At 41.5% G+C, this 23,910-nt stretch overlaps 2 protein-coding genes across 2 annotated transcripts in view; one reads left to right on the top strand and one right to left on the bottom strand.

Moving 5' to 3' along the window:
• Window positions 1-910: 910 nt before the first annotated feature.
• LOC106084108 (high affinity cationic amino acid transporter 1) overlaps window positions 911-23,910 on the bottom strand; it is a 97,178-nt gene continuing 74,178 nt past the window's right edge. Inside the window, exons 3-12 of the mRNA XM_059368019.1 lie at window positions 22,871-23,024; window positions 17,824-17,955; window positions 8,207-8,305; window positions 7,912-8,120; window positions 7,480-7,835; window positions 6,825-7,405; window positions 6,509-6,674; window positions 6,153-6,369; window positions 5,947-6,067; window positions 911-1,717 (exon numbers count right to left, since the gene is read on the bottom strand). Coding sequence (XP_059224002.1) covers window positions 1,557-1,717; window positions 5,947-6,067; window positions 6,153-6,369; window positions 6,509-6,674; window positions 6,825-7,405; window positions 7,480-7,835; window positions 7,912-8,120; window positions 8,207-8,305; window positions 17,824-17,955; window positions 22,871-23,024 — 2,196 coding nt within the window. The 3' untranslated portion in view covers window positions 911-1,556. The remainder of the gene's footprint in view (window positions 1,718-5,946; window positions 6,068-6,152; window positions 6,370-6,508; window positions 6,675-6,824; window positions 7,406-7,479; window positions 7,836-7,911; window positions 8,121-8,206; window positions 8,306-17,823; window positions 17,956-22,870; window positions 23,025-23,910) is intronic.
• The window catches only part of LOC106087913 (uncharacterized), a 153,071-nt gene continuing 147,360 nt past the window's right edge, over window positions 18,200-23,910 (top strand). The window contains exon 1 of the mRNA XM_059368022.1: window positions 18,200-18,252. The gene's annotated coding sequence lies outside the window, so the exon portion shown is untranslated. The remainder of the gene's footprint in view (window positions 18,253-23,910) is intronic.

Below are 23,910 nucleotides of genomic sequence, written 5' to 3' on the forward strand. Positions count from 1 at the left end.
AATCGGCTGACACGATATAATATTACTAAGTTCCTCACATTTTTCTCACTTGTCTCTTCTTTCTATGAATATTTTTCGTTCAACATCAGAAAATTTGTCAGCGGGGTTTTTTTCTTCTTTAATTGACTATGACAGAATGTTTGTCCCATTAGCCAATGTAGAGCAGCGTTCCTAGCGCCTCTATCTTCTGCGCTTATTCTATAATCTCTGACACCAAGTTTCGAGGTGTCTCCCACCACTTGATCTTACTATTGGGCTTTTGGTTGTCCCGCCGTGTTTGCCTTCAAAAGACTTCTTTGCTGGAGCTTATTCATCCATTCTGACAACATGCCATCAGTGATGGTTATCCTCTCCTAATGGTGGCGATACTTGTGATGTACTATGCCATGTGTACTTGGCTTAGCAGCTGTGAAAAAACTTCTTCCCATGTCGCCCTGCAACAAGCCGTTCGGTGTCGGCTACAAAAAGGAGGTCCCTTATCATTGAGGTTCCTTATCATTCGGCCTCGGCTATAAAAAGGAGGTCCCTTATCATTGAGCTAAAAATAACTTGAAACGGAGATCACCCCCTGGTCCTTAATGCCCCGCGGTCCTTAATGCAATGTTCGTGGGCAAATTTGCACTTGCATTAACTGCGATTGGAGAGTTCAGCTTGTTCTCTTTTTACTAACTTAGTAAGGTTTTGTCAAGCAATCAGCTGACATATAATTTTTTAATATTTGACAACACTTCCCATTGACGATGTCAACTTTTTCTCTTTTTTTATCTTTTTTTTTGTTAACGTTTTCTCTTATTTGTGTTATTTTTAATCCTCACATTTGGCAACCTTAATGTTCATGGGGCCATTCCACTTTCTGATTTCGGCAAGTGAATTATCGTTCTATTATTTAATCTTGTCTTTTTTACATTCATTCTGTGTTTACGTTTTCTTCATTTATTAAATTTTTATTTGGTACATTTGGACATTATCAATGTTCATGGGGTCTTTCCACATTTTGTTTCTGGCAAGTGACATAACTTTCTATTATTCAGCCATGGGAATTGGTTGTACATAAGGGTAGGTCCATCTTTTGTTTGTCATAATCTGCTACGAATTCAAAAAAGTGACATTGGTTTTTTTTTTTATAATTGTAAGAAAATTTAAGGCAAAATAAATAGATGCGACCAAACTATGTTATCTAAAACTTATTTTTCTCAATTTATGTATATATACATATTCTAGGTGAATAATATGTGTAGTGTATGAAACTAGTTATGATTATTTACATTTTATATTAAAAAAACTTCAAAAAAACAAGACAAAAAAAAATTGCAAACAATTTCCTTACTTTATGTTCTATTTTGGTTTAAAATGGAAATAATTTGTTAAGCATTGCTCTGATGGATTTGATTTGTTTTGTTTTCTCTTTTTCTTGTTCTCTTTGGTTTAGTTCTATTAATTTTAGTGGATTTAGTTTGTGTATGTATGTGAGGAATCGGTTATGGTTTGCTTGCATTTTATTTTTAATTCGAAAATTAATACTTAAAACGATTATTGGCAATCTCTGTTTAATGCCTTTAATCATCCCACGTTGGAAACTCTGTTTCATCCACAAACATACTGAATGTGCCCGTGTTGCCACTTGTTTGTCCAATTGCTGGATTTCTTGCACTTGATGTATTATGTGTGTTACTTTTTGTTGAATCTTGTGTTTTCGTAGAATAATTTGAAGCAGGTTCTGGAAATTAGAAAAAAGTGCTTTTTTGAAAAAATATGCCCAAGAAAAGAGTTTTATGTTAAGTTACAAGGCCAAAGAGATTCTATTTGTATAGAATAACTAAAGCCTAGTTTTGACTTCGACTTTTCGCTCGAACAACTGTTAAAACGCATTATAAAAAATGGTGATGAAATAAATGCAAACACATGCCGTAGAAGTGGTAATAGTTCTATAAGCAAAATAGTAGCGACATGTCGCTGCGACAATAGAAATTTCGCTTCAATTATTTACCAATGTAATGAAATGCTCACGAAATGGGCACCAATCAACTCTGTTTCAATGATGTTGTTTTTGTCGTGTGTTGTTATTTGATTTGGTTTAATCCTTAACTTTGCGTCTTGTTATTAAAGACAAAAACTAAAATTAAAGTCAAAATGTCGTTGAGAGTTGGAAAATTGACCCCGAGACAAGACAACAGTGAGCGTATCTAAAAGTTTAATGTTTTTTAAGGTTAAGATGCTAGGTTCAAACAAGTAAAAGCGTGCTAAGTTCGGCCAAGCCGAATCTTAGGGACCCACCGACATGGATTCTGCTAAAAATGTATACAAACTAAATTTAGTTGAAGGGCATAATTTTATTCTACATACTAAACTTTTGTCAAATTAGCAAAAATTAAACCTTCTATGAACCGAACAAGGATAATCAAGAGACCGGAGCTATATGAGGTTATAGACTGATTTGGATTTCGTACTTGGCACAGTTGTTGGCAGTCGTAACAGAAGAAGTCCAATCGGGAGATCGGTTTGTATGGGAACTATATCCGAATCTGAGCCGATATGAAACCGCCCGTCCCTACGCAAGCACGGATATGCCTACGCCGGAGCTGGTGGCACCCCCCGTCGGAGAGATATCAGAGGTACGTTTGCAAGTTCACCCACATCACAAAAGAAACGGCTCACCAGAAAGGAGAGCCTCCGTCTCTGTAGACCCGGACAGGAAAACTGCTAGTGCTCAATAGTCTCCTCCTCATCCTCATCGAGGCAACTCCTACCGAAGTCATTGTGCGGTATTCACATGCGCGCCTCCATGCGGCCTCTGGCACAGTGTCCGGTTATGACCCCTGTCAAAGTACTATTATCGAACGCCAGCAACTACCTCGTCCTCCTCCGGTCGATGACCGGCCATAGCGCCTCCTCAGTCCGGCAATCATCTACCGAGTTCCTCCTCACCACCAACGCCGCTCTGGCCACCCCATCTACTGTGTTCAGTAGCTCGACAAATGACACGTAGGCAAGACCCATGACTGGTCCGCCCGGCGAAGACGAACCCCTCCTGGCGCACTCTTGCGGCCACTGCAATGGAACAGACCTCTGTCTGAAAGACCGAACACTCGTCGGGCAATCTCAGAGATATACTGATATTGGCGAAGACGAACCCCTCCTGGCGCATTCTTGCGGCCACTGCAATGGCATAGACCTCTGTCTGAAAGACCGAACACTCGTACGGCAGTCTTAGAGACATACCGATATTGAGTGCATCAGAATAGACCCTCAATCCAGTCCCTGACTCCATCTTGGAGCCATCTGTGTAGATCGAGGTCTCATCTTTCTTAAGTACACCATCTGCCCTCCATTCGTCCCTCTCAGGAAAACGAATCGCGAATGCCCTCACACCAGTCGGCAGTCAGTCTACCCTCCGTATCCGTAACACCCAGAATCGAACTGTGGACGCAACCTTCCTCCTTCAGCATGCCGAGCTCTCTTAGACTAAGTGCGACCCTGGCGCAGTTCCAAATATAGGCCGCAATGGGCTGCATGTCCAGCATTGCCTCCAGGCCGGCCTGCGGTGCGGATCTCAGTGCCTCTGTGATCCCGACGCAGGCCAGTCTCTGGACCTTCTCGAACACCCTCGCTTGTGTCCTCCTTCTTACGGCATCCCACCATACCAGTGCTCCATAGGCCAGTACTGGTCTCACGATGGCCCTATACATCCAATAAATCATCCTGGGAGTCACCCCCCACTTCCTACCGAACATCCTGCTGCAGGAGTAAAAAGCGCACAGTGCCTTACGGCTTCTTTCCTCGGTGTTCCTCTTCCGGGACAGTTTCGAATCGAGGACTATGCCTAGGTACTTCGCCTCCTTCAACAGCCGCAGGGTGACCCCGTCCAAGGACGGGATTCTGAACACCGGTATCTTATATCTACGCGAAAAGATTATCAGCTCCGTCTTCCCTGGGTCGGTCCTCAACCCATTCCTGGTAGGCCATCGCGACAACCTTCTCAGTGACCCTTCCATGATCTTGCTGATCGTCGACAGAAACTTGCCTCGGAACAGCAGCACGACGTCGCCCACATAAGCGCTAATGCTCGCGCCGTCCCCACCGAGATCCATCAGGATTTCATTAATCACGAGGTCCCACAGAATCGGTGAGAACACCCCTCCTTGGGGCGTTCCTCTGGCCACCCGCCTTCTGACCACACAATCTCCCAGGTTCGCATTAATGATCCTGCTATAAAGCATATTATTTGTCCATTGGGAGATTAAAGGGTTAAATCCCCGTGCGGTCCAGTGCGGCGACTATCGCCCCAATCTCCACATTATTGAAAGCCCCCTCAATATCCAAGAAGGCGGCCAAAGTGTAATCCTTATGTCGGAGAGACGTCTCCACCAACCAGTCTTTGAGGTATGCGTGTTGTGTCCCACTGAAGTTCTACGGCGTCAGTCCCCCTCTCACCTTCAGGTCATTTAGTCTTTCCAGTGTTTTCAGCAATAACGATGACATACTAATAGGCCTAGGTTCGTCGTACTGTGGTTTATTCTTCCCGCCTTGAGGATAAAAACCACCTTGACATCTCTTCATGCCCTCGGTATGTAGGACCATGCCAGGCTCGCCTCGCCCTGAAAAACTGTTCAAGCCATGACAGGGTGACTCCAAAGGACTCCTGCAGCAGTGCCGGGATAATTCCGGAAAGTGCGACCCGCCCTCGCTATCTTCTCCACGACGACGATGTCCCTGATCAGGTCATCCGTTAAGGCCACATGTGTAGGTATTGCGATGGGCTGATCGCCGACCTATTCCTGGCCCCCTGGGAAATGAGCCTCCATCAAGAGTTCCACCGTCTCCTGCCCACTCTCGGTGTAAGTCCCGTCCTCTCTCCACAGCGAGCTAGGCGTGATGGGATCCTTCGAGAGTACTTTGCGCAACCTAGATGCCTCACTAGTGTTTTCCGGATCCCAATAAAATTTCGCCCAGAAACTCCTCTTCGCCTTCTTCGTCTCGTTCTTGAACTCGTCCAAGGTCGTCATGATACTCGTCCCAGCCCTCTGCCATGTTCTCTCTCTCTTGGCCTTGTTAAAAAGTCTTCTGCTCTCCCTCCTGAGCACCTTCAGTTCCGGTGACCACCATGACTGGCTGGTTTTGCGTGGCGGTACTCTTTCGGGACATGCCTTCAAGAAGGCCTCTTTCAGGCACCACGTGACAAGATCAACTGCGGTCTCCTATAAGTATCTGTGCAAAATTTCAAGCGGCTAGCTTTACGCTTTCGATTGCTATCGTGATTTCGATAGACGGACGGACGGACGGACATGGCTAAATAGACTCAGAATATCGAGACAATCCTGAATATATCTACTTTATGGGGTCGCAGATCAATATTTCGAGGTGATACAAACGGAATGACTTGATTAGTATAAGCCCATCCTAAGGTGGTTGGTACAGAAAAGAATTTTTTAAAAAAATAATATTGGGTTGCCCAAAAAGTAATTTCGGATTTTTCATATAGTCGGCGTTGAAAAATTTTTTCAACGGCTTGTGACTCTGTAATTGCATTCTTTCTTCTGTCAGTTATCAGCTGTTACTTTTGGCTTGCTTTAGAAAAAAAAAGTGTAAAGTTCATTCTAAGTTTTATTAAAAATGCATTTATTTTCTTTTAAAAAATCCGCAATTACTTTTTGGGCAACCCAATAATTGGACAGTCATCTTCGACGTAAAATAAGAATCAATCAGTGATCAAAGTTTGAAAAGGATAGGTCATGTGCGTTAGTAAATAGGAATTTTGTCAGGTTTTCGATTTTACCCGCAAAGTGGAAAGTTAAGTTAATGGGGAAGCAAAAAAAAAAGTTTTTCGGTAAAAATCGAAAGTTCGATACCCAGGAACCGTTACTTGGTATCTATACCTATCATCCCCTACGTCAGTCTATCTTTCCGAATAAGAGTTTCAAAATCGAAATTTCAGCATATAAAACTTACTTGTTGTAGTTTGCTTGTTGGGTTTTGTTGTGTTGTTATCTTGGCTAGCCCATACGGGCTCATGATTTTGGTTCATATAGGAAGGTTGATCCCAGACAGCTTTTTCTTCGACATTTTTACTCTGTGGAAAAAGAAAAACCAAGAAAATAATTAAAAAAAAAACCAAATTCTTTATAACACCCCCACCCCCTGCGACATTAACTTACATAGTCCTTGTCAACCCTTAACTCCATATCATCGCTGGCCTGCTCCAGGCTGCTGTGCGTAATGCCATAGTAGAAGTACATGACCAGGCCCACCGACATCCAAATGGTAAATCTAACTAAGGTTAATATGCTTAACTTAAATATTAAATAGATATTGACGGCAATGGCGATTGCCGGAATAAATGGAAGTCCGGGGGTGAGGAACGCAAGTGCATATCTACACAGAGAAAAGGGAAGAGAGAACACAGAGAGACAGAGAGAACGAACCAGAGAACAAGAGAAAACACATTGCCATTAGAAGTGAGTTCAAAATCATTCCCTATGCATGGGAAATCGAGAGGAATTTGTTGGTTTACCTATTTTGTGGTTGTCTTGAGATAATTAATAATATCACAAATATGCCGATAATTAAAATGAAATAAATGAATGCTGCGAAGCCACCGGACCAGCCAATGGCCGCAAACAGATCCAAGAAGAATATGAGACCGAACATGATGCCAACAAGCTTGGTCACATACATGCCTGTGTGTGCAGAAATTTAGAATTTTGAAAACAATTTCAGTTCAGTTGAGATTTAGATTTAGTCGAAAATTTCGTAAACAAGAACAAAAGAAAAACGAAAAAAAAAACAACAAAGGCTTCACAAAAAAATTGGAATTGGAATAGACTCACCACTTTCCGAGGTGGCTTGGCCGGGATTGATCCAGGGAAAGAAGCCAGGACACAGGTACGAATATTCATGGATTTTTCTAGAGACAAAGTTAAGGCCCATGGTATCGAAAGCATTGGCTTGCCCAGTGGGACCGGTGGGTGCCCCATGTACGGCCCCATAGAATTTATTCTCTGAACGATCTGATACCAAAAATTGATCATCACGACCCAAATAGCCTTCGGGACTTTCATCTATGAACGAATCATCGGAGTCGGACATGCCGCGGGTCACTCGCTTAATGGTGAGTTTGTTGGACTCCAAAACTTCTGCGGTAGTGCCTCTGGGATCGGTGGAGGCCCCAGGCGCCAACGGCGTTCTCAGTTGGGCTGGCAAGAGTTCTATGAGCGAAGTACTGTGCGGTTGATAGCGTAAAATTAAAACACAGGTGGAGACCAGTGTATAGGCCAGCAGAGTGCCTATGGACATCATTTCCACTAGAATCTCCAAACGCACTGAGAGTGCCACCAGGGCAGCAGCTATGCCGCTGCCAATCGTTGCTAAACCAGGTACATTAGTGCGCTGCCATAATTGTGATAGTTGTCTGAGATTTGCACAAAAGGTTTTAAAAGTCTTTATTTTTTCTTTATTTAAAAAAAAAAATACCAAAAACCTTACCTAAATATCAAACCATCCTGAGCCATGGCATATATAACTCTAGGCATGGGAAACATGGAGCCAAACATGGCCACCGACAAGCCCGCAGTGGCACCAATTGCCACTATGGCCCTACACTTGGGCGCATTCACATAAGTCCACATTTGCACCAGGGCAGCACCGGTATTAATGTGGTCATAGGGCACCACCAAAGTCAAAACTAAACTAACTGTAACATAGGCCAACAAAACCACCACCAATGAGCCCATTATTGCTTTTGGTATACTTTTTTGGGGATTATGGGCCTCCTCGCCCGTTGTGGCTATTATATCGAAGCCAATAAATGCATAGAAGCAGGTGGCAGCTCCCGAAAATACCTAAAATAACAAAAACAAAAAGTTAAGGTGATTAAAACCTCCCCCTGGGGGTGTAGAGAGAAGACCGTTTACTTACCCCACTCCAGCCATAGGGTAAAAAGCCCTGATGCTCTGTCCATGTACTTGTGTCCACATAGAAAAGGCCTGCGGTCATTACAAAAACCCAGGTGGCCAAATTAATGGCATTTAAGGAATGATTAAATATCACCGATTTGCTGGCACCCAATGCCAATACCATGGTCATTATTAACGTTATGCCAAATGCTATAAAGTCAGGGGGTTTACCTGTTGTTCGAAAGGAAGGGTGGTGGAAAAAATTGTATAAAAAAAAAACTCGAGTTGGTTATGGAAAATGTGGATGGAGAACTCACCAAATATGGTACCCACTGTCTCGCCTATGGTAGATGAGATAGCACCACCCGTTAGGGAATCAAAACTGGAGCTTAACGCACATGCACAGGCACTTGTTCCTAGAAAGAAAAGAATATTATACAATATATAGAAAAAATACAAATAAAACAGATTTTAAGATGAAATATTTGGAAGTTGAAAGCTTTGTTTGGAGGACTGAAGGCATGGCGTACTATGGGGACAAAACTGTGTTTTTCAAGTTTGGCAAGACTAGGATAGGCAAAGATCCCTACATGGAGGACACTGAAGACTGCCCAACGAACAGGGGCCGACGACGAGACCATCACCGATTTTCTCAATAATGGGAAGACTAGGATAAGCAAAGTTCCTAATATTAAAAAATCAGGCAGTGCAGGGACGAGAGACTCAACAGAGCCTAACAAACAGGGACTCGAGGATAGAACCATTACCGTCTTTCTCCAGATTCGGTAGACTGGGATAGGCAAAGATCTGCATATAAGCAAAGATTCTAATATTCAAAACATCAGACAGTGTATTCAAAACATCAGGTAGCCGACCCACTCAAGATTTTGAAGACTTGGAAGAAAGATCTTAATATTGCAACATCTGGCAGTGCAGGTACGGGAGTCTCAATACAGTAATACAATCCCATGGCAGCCGGTTGTACGCACCGGATTGGTAGCCCGATGTCATCCTCATCGGCTAGGGCTGCCGCCTCAGTGTACGTGTTCGTCTTTTTTTATGTCATGGGAGAGGCACATCCTGGAGTGCCTTCTCCACAAGCATCTGGTCCATGCGCGGATTGAAAAGAACGCCGGTCCCTGGTTCTGTTCGGTTTGATGTCGTTGAGGTGTAACCGGTGCATGGAGTTCCGATTTTGGTCTGGCCTTACGTCTCTGTTCGGTTTGCCAGAAGCGCCTCCATCATCGGTCGGTATCGGTGAGGTGTAACCGGTGCATGGAGTGGGTACATGTCCGATCTTGCTCTGGCCTCACTTCACTGCGGGAGTATAGTCACACTGAATATGTTGCAAGGTCCTGTAGCAGTGGGTGACAAGCGTCGTCTTTGTCTTCGTCTCCTTTTGCGTCTTCGTCGTCGGATTATGTGCCGCCCGACCTCTCCCATGCGGCAATATACGCAAAAGCAGCATCGCAGGCCAGAGGGAAGAGTGACGAGATTGTGGATTTTATGAGTCGGAAGGACATATTTGTTGTCACGGATACAATGTACTACGTAAGGATCGCTTAAGGAATGGAGGTGGGGTACAGATCCATCTCGCCTGCGCCTGGCGCTAGCGACCCCAACATGGAGTGCATGGGGATGACAATTAAGTCCGGTACTGCCGAGATAGAGCTATACAACGTGTAAATACGGCCGGTTGGTAGCTGTGTTAATGGCCAAGCCTACAAGCCCGACATAAGTTGGCTACTATCTGGCCACAATTGTTTGGTTCTGGGAGACTTTAATGCGCATAACGTTTCATTGCATTTTCCCCTAGGTAACGACCAGCGGGGCATAGCAGATTGAAGGCTCCACTTTTTGCACGGTGAATGAGGATGCCCCCACTAGGATAACGAGGAGGTGTAGCAGCTCGCCAGACATTTCCATTACATCCCCTGATCTCCTGAGTGACGCATCCTGGCAAGTCGTCATCTCTTTGGGGTCAGACCAGACTTCATAACCTCTGTGCGCCGCTCCACTTTTTGCACGGTGAATGAGGATGCCGATGCCAGACATTTCCATTACATCCCCTGATCGCCTGAGTGACGCATCCTGGCAAGTTGTCATCCCTTTGTGGTCAGACCAGACTTCATAACCTCTGTGTGCCGGACACTAATGGCCACTTCAGTGAACTGGCATCCCCCTCGGATGTGTTAGTTGCCGAGAGGAAATTCCGAGACATCATTAACACAGCAGCCGCTCGCTTTATATCAGCCGGTCGAATACCCAGACAAGCGTGAAGGGATTCGTTGTACGGACCCCACTAACGCCAGAATCAGCGAGCGAACATAAGCGGAGTTTGTGGCTGGAACACTTGGAGCAATGTAACTTAGGTACCGGTTTAGGTAAGCTGTGGTCTACTGTTAAGTCACTCTCGAACCCCGGTAGGCGGGATGACAGGACGTCAGTCTCTTTTGGCGACGTAACTGTGACTGATCTGAAGAGATGCGCCAAATTGTTCAATCGTCAATTTATTATGCATCCCGAGAGTGACAGGACTAGGAGGAGAGGCATTCGTCGTATCCGTGGTCTCCGAACTGATGGACAGCCATCACAATTTACCGTGGGTAGAGTTACGAATGGAGGCCACCGTAGCGTAGAGGTAAGCATGTCCGCCTATGACGCTAAACGCCTGGATCGGAATCCTGGCGAGACCATCAGAAAAATGTTCAGCGGTGGTTTTCCCCTCCTAATGCTGGCAACATTTGTGTGGTACTATGCCATGTAAAACTTCTCTCCAAAGAGGTGTCGCACTGCGGCACGTCGTTCGGACTCGGCTATAAAAAGGAGGCCCCTTATCATTGAGTTTAAACTTGAATCGGACTGCTCTCATTGATATGTGAGAAGTTTGCCCCTATTCCTTAGTGAAATGTTCATGAGAAAAATTTGCATTTGCAAGTTACGAATGTCATCCGTGGATCTGGATCTACCTGGAGTTGAGTACCTTACGACTTTCCTCAACCAGTCTTTGAACACTCTTATAGTTCCCGATATCTGGAAGATGGACAGAGGTATCCCGCTACTGAAGCCTGGAAGGAATCCGAGTTTGGGGGAGTCGTACAGACCGATCTCACTATTCTCTCCAGTAGCCAAAACGCTTGAGGCACTACTTCTCCCTAGCCTCGTTGGAGAATTTCCATTCGACGAGCATTAACATGGATTTCGAGGACTACATATCACAACAACTGCTTTGCATGCCATCCCCGCCCACATTTGCCGGGGCTTCAATCAGCCCAGGCCATGTGATAAGACGGTCCTCGTGGCATGGGACCTATCGAAGTCATTCGATTATTTGAGGACATCGCCAACACGTCCCTCCAGCCAGGCCTGAAACGCTGGGTTGCGAATTATCTGTGTGGTTGCCAGTCATTGTGGAATTTAGGGATAAGAAGTCAAAGCCCGTTGAGTAAAATAGAGAGTTCCACAAGGCAGGTGATATCTCCGGCACTGTTTAACCTCTGCCTATCTTCTATTCCATCCCCTACAGAGCGCATTGAGATTGTATCATATGCGGACGATTGTACGATCATGGCATCAGGCCCCTTCACCCATTGTTGACATATGCAATAGGTTAAACGTATACCTCAACGATCTTGCCGCTTAATTCGCTGCAAGAGAATTGAGGATATCTGCCACCAAATCTTCAGCCACATTGTTCACTACAAATTCGCAAAAGGTGAATAATAAGCTAAAGATGGAGTAAAATACTTGGTGTTACATTCGACAGCTCTTACACCTTCCTCCCACATGTCAGCAATTTTGCGCTAAGGTCAAAAGTAGAAACAAGGACCTCAAGTCAGTTGCCGGCAGTACCATGTGTGCTGACAAAGAAACCTTTTTGACCTTGTGCAAGGCAATTGGCCGGTCTGTGATAAGTTATGCAGCGGCAGTGTGGTCTCTGGGCTGTCTTTTCAGTTCTCATGTGGACTACCTCCATCAGGGGACAAAGATCCTACCCGTGCGAAGACATTACAACATGCTGTCTAAGCAATACCTTTTGGGCTGTTATGGCAGAGACCATCCAAATCATCATCTTGTGAATAGGTATCCAGAAGCCTTATGGTAGATCTACATGTTCTAGAGCGTGAGATTCAGCGCTACAAGAGAGAACCTCTAGAGCAAGCGGCATAGGAAACGGGTCTAGGCAACATTTATGCAGACACGGTAGCAGATGCGGTAAATAGCTGCCGGGTGAATGTATTCCTTAGAGGACGACCGTCTCCCATTGCACCTGAAGAAATTGACCTCCGCCGGCAAACCAGAGTAGTTCTGGCTCAATTACGATCCGGCAGAAGCAGCGGCCTCGACTCAGACCCAGATGCCTCTGCATGCACCCCATCTTAGTCGTAGAGTTCTTGGATGTGGATACTCAACAGAATCAAGCAGACGAAAGATAGAATACAACAAACTGCTACAACACCAACAACAACTGAAGACAGCCTAACGAACAGGGTTCCGACAATGGAACCATTAACGAATTTTTCGGAAGACTAGAATGTGTAAAGATCATAATATTGGAATATCGGAATCACTGTGCAAGGGATAACTATGACCATCACACAGGCCGAAACTTTGAGCACCAATCTCTCTCACAGTAGCTTAGCTGGAAGCTACCGAGTTCGTCCATAGGTTGCGGGCAGTGGAATGCCCCATACGGAGGAGCTGCAACTGCAGACGCGGAGAGTCTCAGTGAGAGACCGGGTAGCACCGACTCTTGCTTAAATATTGAGTGCTCATGATGCTCGATACGACAAGGCGAGATATTGGCGCCTTTAAATAACCAATGGCCATTAAGTTCCTGCGGCGATCGGTCGTATACGTAGATCGGAACGAGCTTGCTCGCTTATAAGAGCTTGATGAGGATTGCCATCTCCACCTGCAAATGTGGTAGTACCTATTCCCCAATACAGATACTTATACCCTACACCACCACTGTGGTACAGGGTATTATAACTTTGTGCATTTGTTTGCAACACTTAGAAGGAGAAGAGCTAGACCCATTGATAAGAGTACCGATCGGTTTAGAATCACTTCCTGATTCGATTTAGCCATGTCCGTCTGTCTGTCTGTCCATGTATTCTTGTGATCAAGTAACATGTTTCTTTTTTTTGTCCGATTGTCATGAAATTTTGCACAACTCTCTTTTATGGTCCAAGGACGAACGCTATTGATTTTGAACGAAATCGGTTCAGATTTAGATATAGCTCACATACATATCTTTCATCCGATATGATCTTTAAAGGGTGTAGAAGCCACAATTTTGGTCCGACCTTTACAAATTTTGGCATGAGGTGCTTCATTTTACGTCTTCATATGTGTGCAAAATTTTATAAAGATCGGTTCAGATTTAGATATAGCTTCCATATATATCTTTCATCCGATATGGACTTTTATGGCTGTAGAAGCCTCAATTTTGGTACGATCTTTACAAAATTTGGCATGGGGTGTTTTATTCAACGTCCTCATATGTGTGCAAAATTTTATGAAAATCGGTTCAGGTTTACATATAGCTTCCATATATATCTTTCATCCGATATGGCCTTTTAAGGCTGTAGAAGCCTCAATTTTGGTCCAATCTTTACCAAATTTGGCACGGGGTGCTTTATTTTACGTCTTCATATGTGCGCGAAATTTGATTAAAATCGGTCCTGATTTAGATATAGCTCCCAAATTTGGCATGGGGTGCTTTATTCAACGTCCTCATATGTGTGCAAAATTTCATGAAAATCGGTTCAGATTTAGATATAGCTCCCATACATATCTTTCATCCGATATGGACTTTTAAGGCTGTAGAAGCCACAATTTTGGTCCGATCTTTTCAAAATTTGGCATGGGGTGTTTTATTCAACGTCCTCATATGTGTGCAAAATTTCATGAAAATCGGTTCAGGTTTACATATAGCTTCCATATATATCTTTCATCCCATATGGCCTTTTAAGGCTGTAGAAGCCTCAATTTTGGTACGATCTTTACCAAATTTGGCACGGAGTGCTTCATTTGATGTCATTAAAATCGGTCCAGATTTAGATATAGCTCCAATGTATACATTTTATCCGATCCGGCAGTAAAAGCCACACTTTTGGTCACATCTCTACAGTATGGGGCGTGAGATGTTCTATTTGACGTCCCAGTACGTGTCATCAAAATTGGCACAGGTTTCGATATAACTCCCATATAATCTTTTATCCGATATGACCTTTTGACGATGTGGAAATCCAAATTTGTTGCCCTATCGTAGGAAAATCTTACAAGGTTCTATTGGGTTGCCCAAAAAGTAATTGCGGATTTTTCATATAGTGGGCGTTGACAAATTTATTCAACGGCTTGTGACTCTGTAATTGCATTCTTTCTTCTGTCAGTTATCAGCTGTTACTTTTAGCTTGCTTTAGAAAAAAAGTGTAAAAAAAGTATATTTGATTAAAGTTCATTCTAAGTTTTATTAAAAATGCATTTACTTTCTTTTAAAAAATCCGCAATTACTTTTTGGGCAACCCAATATTTAATATTTCAATAGGTATCCAAATTAAAGTCTGACTAGATTTCGAGATAAGTTCTACATATAAAAAGTACTACATACTCCAGGTGGTGTAGGGTATTATATAGTCGTCTTCGCCCGACTTTTGCCTTTTCTTACTGGTTTTTTCTTTGAGGAGAGCAACGAAAATACGTCCGCTCCACTCAACGGTTACTTTATTTCGCATGAAGGTCTAAGGTCAAACAAGTAAAAGCGTGCTAAGTTCGGCCGGGCCGAATCTACATACCATGGATCGCTTTTGCCGAGTTCTTCTCGCGGCATCTCTTCTTGGGCAAAAAAGGATATAAGAATAGATTTGCTCTGCTATTATTATATTATTACATGTTGGAGACCTGTGTAAAATGTCAGCCAATTCGAATAAGAATTGCGCCCTTTGGGGGCTCAAGAAGTAAAATAGAGAGATCGATTTATATGGGAGCTGTATCGGGCTATAGACCGATTCAGATCATAATAAACACGTATGTTGATGGTCATAAGAGAATCCGTAGTACATAATTTCAGACAAATCAGATAATAATTGCGACCTCTAGAGGCTCAAGAAGTCAAGAAATCAAGATCCCAGATCGGTTTATATGGCAGCTATATCAGGTTATGCATCGATTTGAACCATACTTGGCACACTTGTTGGATATTATAACAAAACACGTCGTGCAAAATTTCATTTCAATCGGATAAGAATTCCGCACTCTAGAGGCTCAAGAAGTCAAGACCCAAGATCGGTTTATATGGCAGCTATATCAGGTTATGAACCGATTTGAACCATACTTGGCACAGTTCTTGGATATCATAACAAAACACGTTGTGCAAAATTTCATTCCAATCGAATAAGAATTGCGCACTCTAGAGGCTCAAGAAGTCAAGACCCAAGATCGGTGTATATGGCAGCTATATCAAACCATGGACCGATATGGCCCATTTACAATACCAACTGACCTACATTAATAAGAAGTATTTGTGCAAAATTTCAAGCGGGAAGCTTTACTCCTTCGGAAGTTAGCGTGCTTTCGACAGACGGACGGACGGACATGGCTAGATCGACATAAATTGTTACGACGATCAGGAATATATATACTTTATGGGGTCTCAGACGAATATTTCGAGTAAAGGGTGATTTTTTTGAGGTTAGGATTTTCATGCATTAGTATTTGACAGATCACGTGGGATTTCAGACATGGTGTCAAAGAGAAAGATGCTCAGTATGCTTTGACATTTCATCATGAATAGACTTACTAACGAGCAACGCTTGCAAATCATTGAATTTTATTGCCAAAATCAGTGTTCGGTTCGAAATGTGTTCAAATTTTGACAAATTTTGTTCAGCGATGAGGCTCATTTCTGGTTGAATGGCTACGTAAATAAGCAAAATTGCCGCATTTGGAGTGAAGAGCAACCAGAAGCCGTTCAAGAACTGCCCATGCATCCCGAAAAATGCACTGTTTGGTGTGGTTTGTACGCTGGTGGAATCATTGGACCGTATTTTTTCAAAGATGCTGTTGGACGCAACGTTACGGTGAATGAACACATTTCGAACCGAACACTGATTTTGGTAATAAAATTCAATGATTTGCAAGCGTTGCTCGTTAGTAAGTCTATTCATGATGAAATGTCAAAGCATACTGAGCATCTTTCTCTTTGACACCATGTCTGAAATCCCACGTGATCTGTCAAATACTAATGCATGAAAATCCTAACCTCAAAAAAATCACCCTTTAGTTACAAACAGATTGACGAAATTAGTATACCCGCTACCTTATGGTGGAGGGTATAAAAAGAAGTCATTGCGCAAAATTTCAGCCGAATGCGTTAAGTATTTCGCCATCTCTAGGGTCTCAAGAAGTACAATCGAGACTTCGGTTTATATGGGTTATTGCCCGATTATACTGAATGTTGAGGGTCAAACTAGAAGTCAATGTGCAAAATTTCAGCGCCCTCTAGAGTCTCAAGAAGCATAATCGGGAGATGGGGGCGGTATATATGGGAGCTTTATAAGGCTATTTACCTATTCAGACCATTCTTTGCATGGTTGTTGTAGGTTATAAAGGGTGATTTTTTTGAGGTTAGGATTTTCATGCATTAGTATTTGACAGATCACGTGGGATTTCAGACATGGTGTCAAAGAGAAAGATGCTCAGTATGCTTTGACATTTCATCATGAATAGACTTACTAACGAGCAACGCTTGCAAATCATTGAATTTTATTACCAAAATCAGTGTTCGATTCGAAATGTGTTCAAATTTTGACAAATTTTGTTCAGCGATAAGGATCATTTCTGGTTGAATGGCTACGTAAATAAGCAAAATTGCCGCATTTGGAGTGAAGAGCAACCAGAAGCCGTTCAAGAACTGCCCATGCATCCCGAAAAATGCACTGTTTGGTGTGGTTTGTACGCTGGTGGAATCATTGGACCGTATTTTTTCAAAGATGCTGTTGGACGCAACGTTACGGTGAATGAACACATTTCGAACCGAACACTGATTTTGGTAATAAAATTCAATGATTTGCAAGCGTTGCTCGTTAGTAAGTCTATTCATGATGAAATGTCAAAGCATACTGAGCATCTTTCTCTTTGACACCATGTCTGAAATCCCACGTGATCTGTCAAATACTAATGCATGAAAATCCTAACCTCAAAAAAATCACCCTTTAGTTGATGCAATTTCAGGTAAATCGAACAAGAATTGCGCTCTCTATGGGTTCAAGAAGTATAAACGGGTGATAGGTTTATATGGGAGCTATTTCAGTTTATAAACCGATTGTAGTGGATTTCACTGTGGGTAATTTCAGCCAAATCAGATAAGAATTACGCTCTCTAAGAATCATAGGATAAACTTTTACAAAAATCTTTTAAAATGACCCTTTGTTTCATTGATTTGTTTAACTTGCACCCCCTATTTCATGCAATGCTTTAAAAATCTCTTCCTCGAAGAGAATCTTAAATTTTTTTTTTTTTTTTGTTCTCATCACCAATGGTAATGGTAATGTAAGTGTTGGTGGTTCTCCCTCATTTGCAAAACAAAACAATAGCAGCAGCATTCTAAGAATAAACAAATATTTGTTATTTCTTTTCTTTTGTTCTTTTTTTGAGTAACTTCCCTTATGGCAATTTCAGCTAGAAAGCAAAACCATCAATCATATGCTTTCAAGTGAAAAAACGGAAGAGAACAAAAAAAAAAACATACAGACATGAAATAAGAATTCCAATAAATATTGAATGTCCTTAAGGGAAAATGAATTGAAAGTTGTGGATTTTTTTTTTAGAGAAATGCACTGGGAGTTAGTGCAATTGGATTTTTCTGGCAATTTTCTTAAGAAAATATATCGTAGAGAGTAGTTAATGGTCATTGAAAGGACACACTCACCTATTAAATATTCCAATATCATATTCCAACCAATAACAAATGCTACAAATTCACCAACAGCAACATATGAATACATATACGCCGAACCGGAAGTATGCGGTACACGCACTCCAAATTCTGCATAACAGGCCCCTGAAAAAAAATTGAAATGAAAATGGCATATTAGTTAAGGGTGAACAATGGTAATAAAAATATTGAAAAGAGTCTGAGTTGAAAAGTTTTGAGTCATAATAAACTAAAAACAAAATTTTTACAAGCCTAGCTTTAGAATGATGATTTGCTAGAAATTTTTTTTAAATCTATTCCTGTAAGCTTATAAAAATTGTTTTCGATAAAGCAATACCTATGGTTGATTGATGATGAATTTCACTTTCAGATTACTCTAATATGGTGAATGTGTGCAAGGCGATTTAGCGAATGTTTATACAGGTCAGTAAAACTCTTTTCTATAAGTTATTCTAAAACGAAACAAAACTAAAACCAAACGGTCTCAGCTAGACAAGAACATTCAACTACAAAATGAAACAATTTTGTGGCCAGAATAAAAAAAAGAGCGTAAATAAAGTCACTAAAATCGTTATCTTCTTCCGCCCTAGTCTTTAAAATCTCTTTTCATATCCTTGAAGATTCACTTTGAATCTTACGTATAACAAGTAAGGGCGTGCTTAGTTCGGCCGGGCCAAATCTTATATACCCTCCACCATGCATCGCATTTGTCGAGTTCTTTGCGCGGTGTCTCTTTTTAGGCAAACAAAGAACAATGGATAAGAATTGTAATGCTATTTATCAAGTCATAATTCGATTCGGACCATTAATGAATTGAATGTTAAAGACTGTAGTGGAAGTCATTGGGTAATATTGGGTTGCCCAAAAAGTAATTGCGGATTTTTTAAAAGAAAGTAAATGCATTTTTAATAAAACTTAGAATGAACTTTAATCAAATATACTTTTTTTACACGTTTTTTTCTAAAGCAAGCTAAAAATAACAGCTGATAACTGACAGAAGAAAGAATGCAATTACAGAGTCACAAGTTGTGAAAAAATTTGTCAACGCCGACTATATGAAAAATCCGCAATTACTTTTTGGGCAACCTAATATTTCAGCCCATTCGGATAAGATTTGTAGGGACTCAAGAAGCATAATCGGCAGATCGGTTTATATGGGAGCTGTATCAAGCTATAGATCGATTCAGACCATATTAGACACGTATATTGAAGGTCATGGGAAAAGCAGTTGTACAAAATTTCTGTCAAATCGAATGAGAATTGCGCCCTCTAGAGGCTCAAGAAGATCCCAAGATCCCAGATCGGTTCATATGGAAGCTATATCAGGTTATGTACCGATTTACGTTAACACAGTTATTGGAAGTCATAACAAAACACCTTATGCAAAATTTCAGCCAAATCGGATGAGAATTGCGCCTCTAGAGGCTCAAGAAGTCAAGATCCCAAATCGGTTTATATGGCAGCTATACCAGGTTATGAACCGATTATTGGAAGTGATACCAAAACAACACGTGCAAAATTACAGTCAAATCGGATAAGAATTGCGCCCTCTAAAAGCTGAAGAAGTCAAGACCCCAGATCGGTTTATATGGTAGCTATATCAGGTTATGGACCGATTTGAACCATACTTAGCACAGTTGTTGGAAGTGATACCAAAACACCACGAGCAAAATTTCGCCCTCTAGAGGCACAAGAAGTCAGGACCCAAGATCGGTTTATATGGCAGCTATATCAAAACATGTACCGATTTGGCCCATTTACAATCTCAACCGACCTACACTAATAAAAGTTATTTGTGCAAAATTTCAAGCGCCTAGCTTTACTTCTTCGAAAGTTGGCGTGCCTTCGACAGACAGACAGAAGGACGGACATGTCTAGATCGACTTAAAATGATATGACGATCAAGAATATATATACTTTATGGGGTCTTAGAAGCATATTTCGAGGTGTTACAAACAGAGTGACGAAATTAGTATACCCCTATCCTATGGTCGAGGGTATAAAAATCAATTTGTGTTTGTTTGTCAGTGTGTTTGTGTGTTCCTTATAGACTCAAAAAAGGCTGAACCGATTTTCTTGAAAAATTCACAAGTGGTGCCTAATGGTCCCGTGGTGAAAATAGGGTACTACAGTTTTTGATATCTGAAGGGGGGGGGCGGACCCTCCCCCTTACCTAAATTTTCAGCAACGCCAGATCTCGGAAATGGGTGATGCGATTTAGGCGAAATTTTGTAATCTAAAAACAAAAATTTGGTATCCAAATTTGGGATGGGGTACCTGGGGGGGAGGGGGGCTCCCCACCTCCAAAACCTGCCAAATATATATATATACCAATCACGACAATATGGGACTCAAATGAAAGCTATTTAAGATTCGAAAACGTATCGGATATCCAATTGTCGTACCAAGTGTTTGGTGGACCACCCCAACCCTCAAAACACCCCAAAATCAGACATATTTTCCCACCATGGCAATATGGGACTCAAATGAAAGGTATTTACAAGTAGAATGCGAATCTGATATCCAAATGCGGGAGCAAGTATTTGGGGATCCACCCCTTCCCCAAAACACCCCCCAAACAGGACTTATTTACTGGCCGTGGCAATATGGGGCTCAAATGAAAGGTCTTTGGGAGTATTGCACGAATTTGATATCTATTGGGTTGCCCAAAAAGTAATTTCGGATTTTTTAAAAGAAAGTAAATGCATTTTTAATAAATCTTAGAATGAACTTTAATCAAATATACTTTTTTACACTTTTTTTCTAAAGCAAGCTAAAAGTAACAGCTGATAACTGACAGAAGAAAGAATGCAATTACAGAGTAACAAGCTGTGAAAAAATTTGTCAACGTCGACTATATGAAAAATCCGCAATTACTTTTTGGGCAACCCAATATATTCGGGAAAGAGTGTATGGGGCCACCCCAACCCCAAAAGGCCACCCATATAGGAAGTATTTGCTGACCATTAGCCCCATATTACGGCTCAAATAACAGGTATTTAAAAGTAGAACACGAATCCGACATATATTTCCAAGGCCAAGCCAATGAGTGGCCGCCCCATCCTCCCAAACCGGTCATGTTTGACGACTATGGAAATATGGAGCCCAAATGAAAGGTATTTAAGAGAAGACCCTGATATCAACATTCGGTGCCAAATGTCTAGGGGACATCCCACCACAATATTAACTCCCAAATAGGACGTATTTGCTCACCAAGACAATTTGGGTCTTCAAGACAGTGGAGCTCGATATTGATAGTTTTTGGTGTCCATACCTCAAACTGGACATATTTGCTGACTTTTGCAATGAGGGGTTTAAAAGAATGACATTTGAGATTAGAAAACGAGGCCAATGCCAATATGGGGTTCAAATAAATGATATATAGATACATGAGAATAGAGCACGATGCTGATATATTGGGTTGCCCAAAAAGTAATTGCGGATTTTTTAAAAGAAAGTAAATGCATTTTTAATAAAACTTAAAATGAACTTTAATCAAATATACTTTTTTACACTTTTTTTCTAAAGCAAGCTAAAAGTAACAGCTGATAACTGACAGAAGAAAGAATGCTATTACAGAGTCACAAGCTGTGAAAAAATTTGTCAACGCCGACTATATGAAAAATCCGCAATTACTTTTTGGGCAACCCAATATTTCCAGGGCTTAGTGTTTGGGGGACCACCCCACTCCCCACCATATCAATGTGGGGCTCATATCATAGGTATTGGGAAGTAGAGTACGAAATTCCGGACCAATTTTCTGGGGGTCTACCTCTTTTCCAAAATAGACCACAAACAGCAATGATTTACTGACCATTACAATATGGGCTCAAATAAAGGTATTTGGGAGTATAATACAAATATCCAAATGTGAGACCATGTATTTAGGGCACCGCTTTTTCCCCAAAAAACATCCAAAGGGTAAAAATGTGCCGACCATGCCAATATGCTCAAATGAAAGGTATTTGAGAGTAGAAAACTATTGGGCTGCCCAAAAAGTAATTGCGGATTTTTCATATAGTCGGCGTTGACAAATTTTTTCACAGCTTGTGACTCTGTAATTGCATTCTTTCTTCTGTCAGTTATCAGCTGTTACTTTTAGCTTGCTTTAGAAAAAAAGTGTAAAAAAATTATATTTGATTAATATTTATTCTAAGTTTTATTAAAAATGCATTTACTTTCTTTTAAAAAATCCGCAATTACTTTTTGGGCAACCCAATAATTTGATAACCAATTTTGGGGCCAAGTATTTGTGGGACGCCTCATCCTATAAACTCTACATAAACCAATGGCAATATGGGGTTTAAATGAAATGAGACAAGAGCACGATGCTGATATTTTGTTCAGGGCCAAGTGTCTAGGGGACCACCTCACACCCGAAAACACTCCTAAATCGGACATCATGAGAATATCGGGCGGAAATAAAATCTTTTTAGAATGGCATTAAACCCTCCGAGCGAATTCCTGGTCCAATAAAGATCATATGGGATTCAGATAAAGGCACTTATGTTGTTATACTGTTAGTCAAGCGATACGTAGATAGTATTTTCGTAGCATGGTATTTCACTGAAAGCTCTTTAATTGACGAAAATAAATATTCAAAGGGTAATATTGTTCCATATAAAGTGAAAGAGGGCGCAGCGCAGCGGGCCCGATTCAGCTAGTAATTTAATTAATTTTTGACTATCTACAACATCTTACATTTTTTTGTGCCTAATATCCATCAATCCAAACTGCTTATTTATGTACTTTAGACATTTAGAAAAGAAATTAAGCTATTAAATCTATAAGGTTTTTTTTTATGAATTTAATGTTTTTTGTTACACCACATAACTTTTGCATGCATTCATTGCAAACGCTGCCCTCTGTATAATGTGGCAAAGGAAAGCAAATCAAATCAAAATTCCATTACAAATAAAAATAGTCCGTCCATCGTTAGTCATGTTTATGGCCCCACAGGGCTTTGTGTGTGGGTGGGTGTGTGTGTGTGTGTGTGTGGTATGGAGTGGAGGTTGTGTGGTGTAATAATAAAAATAATTACCTGAAAATATACTAGCTAATGCAGCAATAACAAAACTAATTACCACACCAGGACCAGCTATGTTCTTTGCCACCATGCCGGCCACCAAATACATGCCGGTGCCGCAACAGGATCCAATGCCCAGCGATGTGAGATCCAAGGTATTCAGGCATTTCTATATGAAATCAAAACAAAAAAGAAATGCAAAACAACAACAAGAACAACAAAATAAACAATTTATTAAATATGTATGTATGGCTGACAGTGGGAGCAATGGTGGTAGTGGTAGCAGCAACAACAACCTCAAGTAGCCATCAACACCCACAAATGAAGATTTAACTGTGTATGCAATATTTATAGTGTGTTGGGAGGTTTTGAGCAAAGTGAAAGAGATTTTTATACCCTTAATCCCATAGGTGACATTCTAAGTCATTTTAGCCATGTCCGTCCGTCGGTCTGTCAAAAACACTCAAAATTTTGAAGGAGTAAAGCCAATTTTGCACAAATTATTCTTATAAGTGTAGGCTCTTATTAGTGATTTAATGTAGCTGCCATATAAAATAATCTCCCGATTTGACTTCTTGGGCCTTATGCGATTTGGCTTAACTTTTGTAACCGAATCCAAAGGATGGCTTGTTTGTGCATCACAGCCGCACTGAGGACGACACTTTCTGATGCACTGAATTTAATGCTACATCTTATGCCTCTGGGACATTGTGGCGACCATTGCCGTGAGGTTAAGGGAGCTTTCTCATTGGTCATGTGGCGGCTACGGACACTGTGTTATCCTGGATACAATATTCGATGTTTCAGGTAGTGTGGATTACACCCTACCTGAGCCGCTTTTTGATAAAAAGTACTGTACCACTATTCCTGATAGAACCGATTGGAACTACGATATCCCTGGTAACCGAAGTTACATAGACTTCTATACGGATGGTTCCAAACTAAACGACCAGTTGGGCTTTGGGTTGTACTCTAAAGATCTAGGACTGGTCATATCGAAAAGGTTACCCGACCACTGCAGTGTGTATCAAGCTGAGATACTTGCAATTAAGGAA

The sequence above is a fragment of the Stomoxys calcitrans genome, chromosome 4, assembly GCF_963082655.1.
Source record: "Stomoxys calcitrans chromosome 4, idStoCalc2.1, whole genome shotgun sequence".
In the NCBI taxonomy this organism is placed as follows: Eukaryota; Metazoa; Arthropoda; class Insecta; order Diptera; family Muscidae; genus Stomoxys; species Stomoxys calcitrans.